The following is an 8,744-nucleotide window of genomic DNA, read 5'->3' on the forward strand; positions in this document are numbered from 1 at the left end:
TGTTGCTAAAACAAACAAGAAAAAAAAAGAGAAAACGATAACAGCTCTTTAGCTGAACAAGTTACTTTAACTTTAGATTTATTTCTCTTCACTGAAAATACAGCTTTGTACCAACAAGTATACCATTATTCACCAACCACTTACACGGCACATTGTCAACCTTATTACCATATTTTCCGCACTATAAGGCGCACCACATTATAAGGCGCACCTTCAATGAATGGCCTGTTCAATCAATCAACCAAATTTTATTTGTATAGCACATTTCAGCAGCAAGGCATTTCAAAGTGCTTTCAAAGTGCTGTTTTAAAACTTTTTTCATATATAAGGCGCACCGCATTATAAGGCGCATAGAATAGACGCTACAGTAGAGGCTGGGGTTACGTTATGCATCCATTAGATGGAGCTGCGCTAAAGGGAATGTCAACAAAATAGTCAGATAGGTCAGTCAAACTTTAGTAATAGATTACAAACCAGCGTTCTGAAAACTCCGTTCATTCCCAAAATGAATAAACATCTGTTTTATTATTTTCCCCGAGGTAAAGTCAGTGACGTGGTATTTTCATGACACAGTTTATCTTTTAATAGCAACAAGGAATAACATATAGTGGAGGGGAACTTTTCCTCGATTCAATAAACACGTAAAAAACAGTCTGATACTGTTACAGTAAATCAAACAATATAGATCCACTTCCGCACCATTGATTGGTTCATGTTAAATTCTCTCTCTGCTGCTCTGTTCCCGTGTTCTACTGCATGACTGATCGCCTTGAGCTTAAACTCTGCATCGTAAGCGTGTCTCTTAATAGGAGCCATTTTGGGGTCTTTGCACAAAACCCAGTGTGCACCGAGTGCTTCTTCTTCTATGGGGGAAAATGAAGTCGGCTGCTGCTTACCGTATCTGCGAGACCTGTTGTGGCTCAGTATTGGTCCATATATAAGGCGCACCGGATTATAAGGCGCACTGTCGGCTTTTGAGAAAATGGAAGGTTTTTAGGTGCACCTTGTAGTGCGGAAAATACGGTACATGCCAACATATGAGGCCAGATTGTTAACATGCTAATTATTAGTCGCTCTTGAAAGTACATTCACTGGCTTCCTCCACGGCTGGAGGATTGTTGTTATTTAAACAATATTCATAATAATAATAAAAATACAAACAATATGAAGTTCTTCTCAGGTGTTTTAATAACTGGGGCTTCAGAGATGACATTGTTTGAGCAGGAAGACAGAAGTGGGAGGGAGGAGGGGGTGTACTAATGTTCACTGGGTCATCTGGGTTTCCATAGCCTGGGCCGCCCACTCTGGAGCTGCCTGGCGAATCTTTTCTAGCAGGTTGTTGACTTGAAAACACAGAGACTGGATCTGTTTGTCCCAGGTGGGAAGGGGTTCCCGGGCTGCCAGAGACACAGAAAACAACCAGATGAAGACATGGAGGCCGTGTGACGCTGCTGAGGAATCCAGTTTAACGAGGATGCCCCCTTCTGGACACAGACGCTAGTAACAATTTTGCTAGTGCAAAATCGTCCATTTTGCTCTGTGTGTAGGCGACTAAAAAGTAATTGCTGCAGATAAAGTGAAATAAAAAAAACAAACAAACAAACTTACACAATTATGTTGCCACGGCTAAGTTCTAATGAAAGGGTAGCATCTCCCATGGCTGCAGCCTCAGGCACCGTCTACCCATGGTTCATGTTTGTTTTTTGCTCTCTTGGACAGACTGAACTGAAATGCCAATATCCCCCCTTGGGGACTAAAATTCATAAATTAATTAATGAGGTTCCTGCGTTGGATGACCGTGAATTCAAAATAGTTTTTCAGGCAGTTATTTGCAGCCTTGCTTATTTCATAAGCAGGCCGTACGATTATTGAAATATTTGTCAACTACTTTAATCATTAACTAGGACACAGAGAAAAAAAAAGGTCCGTTGATCAAAGAACACACAGCAGTAAATAAGCCAAAACTGTCCAAAAAAATATCTAAATATACATTTTGCATTCAAGAAAATAAAATAAAAGGATATTTGACAGTAAATATGTTCTACCCAGAATGCCTCAACGCAGTTTAAGTTTCACCTGGTTTAAATTCTGTAAAATAATAATAATAAAATCTCCTATTGAGCACTTTTTGCAGTATAATTATTAATCAATTAATCAAAAATAAATAAATATATAAACAGATCAGCCCTAGATTGTATTACTGTTAAGTCAAGTAGAAAGAGCTGAGCTTTCCACATGTTGATGTTAGGAGTATTATTTTAGCTTCAGATTTATTGTTTGCTCTATATGATCAAACGTTCACTAAAGAAATACCACTACTGTATTTTTGGAAATTAATTGTTTATTTTCTTCTTTAAAAAAGACAATTAATTACTTGTTTATTTCTACTTTTTTTAAGTTCTAATCTTGTATAAAATAAGCATAAGTGGTCAAAAGGAAAAATAAATAAATTTTTCATACAATTAGTCCTAAGAATAATTGGTTACTAAAATAATCTTTAGTTGCGGCCCTAAACTACTCACAAACAGTTTCTGTTTTGTGGCTCAGTATCCCGCGGTAACCGGCCGCCGGGGACGATTTGTTTACATGAAACGCCGTACTTGGTCTCCCTGGTGATCCCTGCTATCCCAAAGTTTGCCCTGTAGGCCTCGGCCCAAAGCATCCGACTGCCTCCAGATGCTTACCTCCGTTTTCCCATGATGCATCCTGGTACCAAGTGTTTACTAGATCAGCAAAAGATTCACCTGACCCTCCAGCCAGAGAACGTTTCTGATGTGCAATGAGCTCCAGCTAACTGCGCATTCAGACGCCTCACATTTTCCTGCTTCTAACGTGTCAACGTTGATGGTATGGTGTATTAATGTACTTACATTTGAACAAAAAAAAAAAAATTAAAAAGGACAGCAACCAGGTCACAGAGACTCACTTTCAAAGTGAACGATGCTGTCTATCTGGTCAATGAAGCCGTTCATGCGTCCCTCAGTGATCATCTGAGACGCAATCTTCTCAGCCTGGACACAGAGACGTTGTTTTTGCTTATTGCCGGTGGAACACATAATCTGTAGGACAACACGCATATATCCGCAACAGAGCGAACGTCCTGTTTGAACACGAGAACGTTAAGCCGTCACCTTCGCCGGGGGGATTTCCAGCAGCGCTCCCAGCTCTTCGAACGTGATGTTGTTGTAGAGTTTGCTGGCCGACAGCAGGTTGTGCTCGATCACGGCTCTGTCCAGGATGCTGGAGCCTGAAACGACAGAGTTTGTCATCTTTAGCTGTTGCCAAATTTGTAAAGTTAAAAACAAACAAACAAAAAAAACTTCATTTTATTTCGGTGAAAATTGCTCCAGATATGGAAAATGTGCCACTGTTCTTCTCTTTGATCCTTTTGGACATTTTCGCAGGGTATAAAGTCATGTGTCATTTCACATGGACAAAACAACCAACTACAAAAGTAAAAAGTGATTTTGTTACGTAAATGTACTGTAGGTGATAATTAAAATCGGTACCGGCCAATGTTGATCAGTTTTTTTTTGAAAACCAAACATATCTGTATCGATTCCGTACATAAAAGTGAGATGATATTAACGTCTTGTGTTTCTGGAAGGGGAGGGGCTTTTCCGTGAGACAGTGACAGTGATGCAGCAGAGGATTGTGGGTGTTTCCCTAAAGCACAGAAGCAATATGAGCACTGTGGTTGTTTTTTCAGTGTTGAACGCATAGAAAAATGTATGTAGAGATAAATATTGGATATAATTATCGGCCCAAATTTTCTGATCGGTGCATCCCTAATGGCTATGTTTCGCTAAGAGCAGCAGTACCACCATTTTCTTGTAAAAGGATTGGTTCAAATCTTTTTTGTTTGTCCCTTTAAACTTTTCCAAAAAAGAAACTAAACTTTGTGAAGATGTATGTTTCGTTTTCAATGAAACATACAGATTGTTTCAAAATTAAAGTTTCATGAAAATAAAACAAATAAAACTAGGCGTGATAACATGCCCAAAGAAATCTGAAAACATTAAACTTGCTTATTTTTTCTGAAAAGGAGAATTACTGTTATCATCACAAACCATCAGATCTGAATCAAAACTCTGTAGCGAAAGAATGATTAGTTCCTCCACTCTGACCAGAGTCAATATTCACACTGGAACTTCTCTTTGTTCAAACTGAGATTATTAAAATGTTGATCTGCTGCGGATAAGACAATAACAGCTCATGTTTGGTAAGCTTTGTTTGCACATAATAAAATGAAACTTTGCTGAAATACGCTAAGAACCAAATTACCTAAGGTCTCATAAAAATTAAAAAAAAGTTGGTCACAGTTGGTGTAAAGCAAGGTTAAGCAGCGTATGAGTTTCTGTTGTGTTCAGAAAAAAAAATCTGTCCTGTGTTGTTACCGTCTGCCGTTGTGGCTTTCTGATGGGGCATCAGCATCGCAGCGAACTCTTGCAGCTGGTTCCCTCTGATGATGCGGTCCAGGTACATCTTCTCCAGGATCCCGTAAGCGGCCAGCTGCTGGCAGCGCTCATCTTTGAAGAGAGTGGCCAACATACGGGAGCGCTGCTGTCCTGCAGCGGATCACAAATAGAATGTTGGGAAGCACGACAAAAAAACGAAAGCATTATCGGCCAAAGATATCAAGTTTTCAAAATACCAGAATCGGTTCGATAAGTAAAACTGGCCAATATTAACAACCGACAATTATTTCCAACTTGTCTGCGTTTGCGTTTCTCTAGGGGAAGGTGGCAGGGTTGGTCATGTGGTATTTGCAGTGTACACTTCCACTAATATGGTAATGCACTAATAGTAAAGCTAATCTTTTTGCATAGCGCTTTAGCTAACTTTGAAAACATCTAGCATACTTAACTTCCCCTAAATAAATGTTTCCAATAAATCCTAATCCTCTAGGCTGCTTTGTAAACTCTCAGTTTGAATAAAGCTTGACAATCTGTGTTGAAGCTTTGGTTATTGAAGCTTGTATTCATGCTCTTATTTTGAAGTCTGCATCAGTTCCATTTCCTCTCCTCATAATCACTCTCTGTTTAATTACGGGATTGGACATGGTATTCGTAGTGGTGGAAACCACTTACACTAATCTGCTAATGCACTAACAGCAGAGATAATTTTTCATATAGCACTTTAGCATTTTTGCTAACTCTGAAAACGTACTTTGCGTCCCCTAAATCAATTTTCCTGATAAACCCCAAAGCGCTACTTAAGTTGTTTTTTTGTCAACTCTCAGTTCGAATAAAGGTTGGCAATCTGTGTTGAAGTTTTGGTTATTGAAGCCTGTATTCACGCTCTTATTTTGAAGCCTGTTTACGCAGCAGTCCTGTTTCCTCTCCTCACATTCTCCCTTTTGTTTTTTCCCAAGAAACTTTATTGACCATTTGTGGCGTACTCGCCACAAATGAACAAATGTTTATGTTTAGTTTTTTGATTAAGATGGGTATAAATTGGTTATTGGCCAGCAATAGTAATATGGAATGTATTGAGCGAAATGTTCATATTAATGCATCCCTAATATAATGACAAGTAAGGAAAGAACTGATGAGATCCTTTCTGAAAAATGTAAGTCAAAGTCAGATTTCCTGTACCTGCGGAGGCCAGGATGGTGCAGTTCAGGGCGTGTTTCAGCGCCTCCAGTCGTTCACTTTCATGGACGATAGACTTATAAGACAGCTCGTTATATCTCTGCGCAGCTTCAATGAACTTCCTCCTGAAGTCAAGGACTCTGGCGTAGCACACCTGGTAAAGAGCAACAGCTTTAGTCACAGTACAACAGGAGGAGAGACTTCACCGTAGAGACTTTGCACCTCGGAGGAAGGCTTTGTTTTCGATAAAGAGATTGCGCACCTTATAGTGGATCTGCAGCTGTTCGTTCGACGACTCATTCTGAAGCAGAGAGGCTCTGTTGATGTAGGCCTCCGCCTGCACGGGGTCGTCGTCTTCTAAGTAGAGCCGGGCAATTTTTAGGTACGTGTCCAACTTATAGTCGACGTTGTATTGCCTGTGTTGGGGGGCAGAAGCGAAGAGGCATTCAAATACGTGAAACTTTTACAGAGATCTGAAGGTTAATCTGTAAACAAACTACGTACTTTTGCCCGGTTTCCAGAGGAATGCCAACTAAAACTTGCGCTGCATTTCTCCAGTCTCCCTCCTTTTCATAAATGGTTGCTAAGTGCTGTCTGATTGAGGCCACCTGAAGACACAGGAGCATTATTTAGCCATGCAGGATTCAATCAGTTATTTTCTTTAACTTTATAAGGAATTAAAGCTGAAGTAGGCAACTTTCATAAGAATATTTTTTTTTTTACATATTTGTTTAAATTGTCACTCCCCGTCAGCAGAGCCTGTTGTGGATGCTACGGTTAGTTAGCATGGCCACCGATGACGACGGTTTTCTTGTAACAGTGAATTGGTTCTCAACACGTTTACGAGGTTGCTTGACAACACTAAGACCCGCCCTCTGGCTTTGATTGGTGGTTTTTAACCGGGAGCGGTGGAGAAGCTCAAGTTCACAGATTACCTGTGCCACCTTATACCGTCACGACGTGGTGACAGTTTTAACAAATATGTAAAAAAAAACAACAGTTTTTACAAACAAAAGAAAATCTCCATGGAGGTCGTGGCAGAACATAAAGAAACCTACCTGTTCCTCAAAGGAGATGACCCTCGGCTGGATCTTTTCCAAGGTGAAGTGATACACCGCTTTAGCTGTGGCGTCCGGCAGGTTGGGCAGGTGCGTGCAGAAGTCGGTCAGCAGCTGTCTCGAGATGACAAGGCTGACGTTCTCATTGACCACTGCAAAAAAAATAAATTAATTAAAAAGCGCAAAATTTCACAGTCGCTCGAAGAAACAGACTTGTAGATGAGGCTGGCCACATGAGAACAATATCCGTAATGCATACTCGCTTCGACAAACGCCTTCAAGGACTCCAGCTGCTCTGCATCCATCAGCTGAATGGCTTTCTCCAAAATCTGTCGATATCTACAGAGAAATTTTACTGATTACACGCACTATTAAGGTTTCTTGTGGAAGTCTTCTTAAAAATATGAAATAAATGTTTAATGTTAAGGTAATGAGAAGAAACAAACAGTTCAGCAAGAAAACGGGATATACCAATCATCAGGTCAGTGATTGAAATGGGTCATTTTGCTGCAAGTTAAAAGTAGAAAATTCTTATTTTTTCGTCCTGATCAACTCAACATCAGACATGTTGTAGTTGAAGTCATTCACTCTTAGAAGAATAAAAGAATCGTTACAGTCTATAATGTATCCGCTTCTTTTGGATACAGATAGGAACAAGTGAAAATGAAGTTTAACATGCATCTTGTTCAGCATTTGCCTGCCTTCATAAGAACATACACTCACAGAGGATTTTATCCGCAATATTTGTGGATCTTTTGACATTCTTCCTAAACCCATTAAGCACTGCAATGTGTCTGTGTGATACGAAAAATAGCCCAATTGTAACTCGTTTTAGGTTGTTTTTTTTCTACTTGCAAATTAAAAAGCAACGTTAGCTTCCATGGAAGTCAGCGAGCATCGCAAAAGTATATCAACAACCCAGAGTAACCTCTTGCTTCGTGAACACAAAATACTCTTAAATTGCACTACACTCTCAGACTGAAGCGTTCAGTCTAACGAATTGCTAATATAACTGAGTGAATGACATTAGCATGGCTAATTCTAACAAAGCTACATTGCTACCAGCTAACACGAATGCGGCGTTTCCGTGGTGAACTGATTTTTATTAGCAGCTTATGTTATTGTCCGCTAATGGCTACGTACTTGGCAGCAAGGTCCTTGTGAGATCCGGTTGAATTCATCAACTGTGCAAGCTCCTGTCTCACTTCGGCCGCCATTGTCGCTAAATGTGTTGCTAAAAAATGTCAACAACACCCGGTTTGCTAGCCTCTGTGCGCGAGCTGAGCTGAGCTGCCTTCCTCCTGCGAGTCACATGAGCGCGCGCGCTGAACGCTCTGACGTAAACAGTACGTTTTGTCGTATTTACTGTTAGAATCCCTGTAATAATTTGTCAAAGTAAAAGCATATATTTTAACACTTATTTAGCAAGGTTTATCATTGTTGACTAGCACTTTATTAAGTATTAAACTTCATAAAGCTAAATATATGGAAAGTGAAGTTTAGATAGATAAAAAGATCTTTTTTGTGTGTGTGTCGTCAATAAATTATCCATTCCAGTAACAGTTCGACACTGCTTCTTTGGTGAAAGTAAACCACTTATACTGTTCAACAATCTGAGACAGTGGATGATATCAGCATGACTTACCAAGAGAGACGACACTTTCAAGTGCAGCTATAATTTGTCCATATACAGGTAAAATGTCTATAATAAACGTTTTTTCCTCTGTACTTGCAGTGTGTGATGCTGTTTCTGGATAAATAAATTAAAAACAAGGGGCAATTGAGGCCAGAAAAATGACCAGGACTAAAACCCTGCCCACATCATAATTAAGTGAATTTGAAAGTTTGTCTTTTTAAAAAAAAAAAAAAAAAAAAGCTAGGACTAAGTGAGGAGATCCAGCAAAGACCGACCACACGGTATGATCAATACGTCATCATAAATGTTTAGGAGTGTCCTTGTTGGTGCTATTTTTATACTTTCATAGGTTTTAAAGTGTAAATTGTAATTCTTTATAAAGAAAACCCGCTGTTTAGAATTAATATATTTCTAAAATGTGTTTTAGATGTGTGACGACGTTAATTACATTTCTAC

General features: G+C 39.5%; 1 protein-coding gene across 1 annotated transcript; it reads right to left on the bottom strand.

The window, feature by feature from the left end:
• Nucleotides 1-1,165: 1,165 nt before the first annotated feature.
• On the bottom strand, nucleotides 1,166-7,977 carry cops4 (COP9 signalosome subunit 4). The gene is made up of 10 exons (XM_005802458.2): nucleotides 7,796-7,977; nucleotides 6,912-6,991; nucleotides 6,653-6,804; nucleotides 6,099-6,202; nucleotides 5,857-6,010; nucleotides 5,598-5,748; nucleotides 4,398-4,568; nucleotides 3,132-3,247; nucleotides 2,927-3,011; nucleotides 1,166-1,397 (listed from the first exon to the last, which is right to left on the bottom strand). The coding sequence occupies exons 1-10, from the start codon at nucleotides 7,867-7,869 to the stop codon at nucleotides 1,264-1,266; spliced, it is 1,221 nt and encodes a 406-aa protein (XP_005802515.1). The 5' UTR covers nucleotides 7,870-7,977; the 3' UTR covers nucleotides 1,166-1,263.
• Nucleotides 7,978-8,744: the final 767 nt, after the last annotated feature.

Source organism: Xiphophorus maculatus, chromosome 8 (assembly GCF_002775205.1).
Source record: "Xiphophorus maculatus strain JP 163 A chromosome 8, X_maculatus-5.0-male, whole genome shotgun sequence".
Classification (NCBI taxonomy): Eukaryota; Metazoa; Chordata; class Actinopteri; order Cyprinodontiformes; family Poeciliidae; genus Xiphophorus; species Xiphophorus maculatus.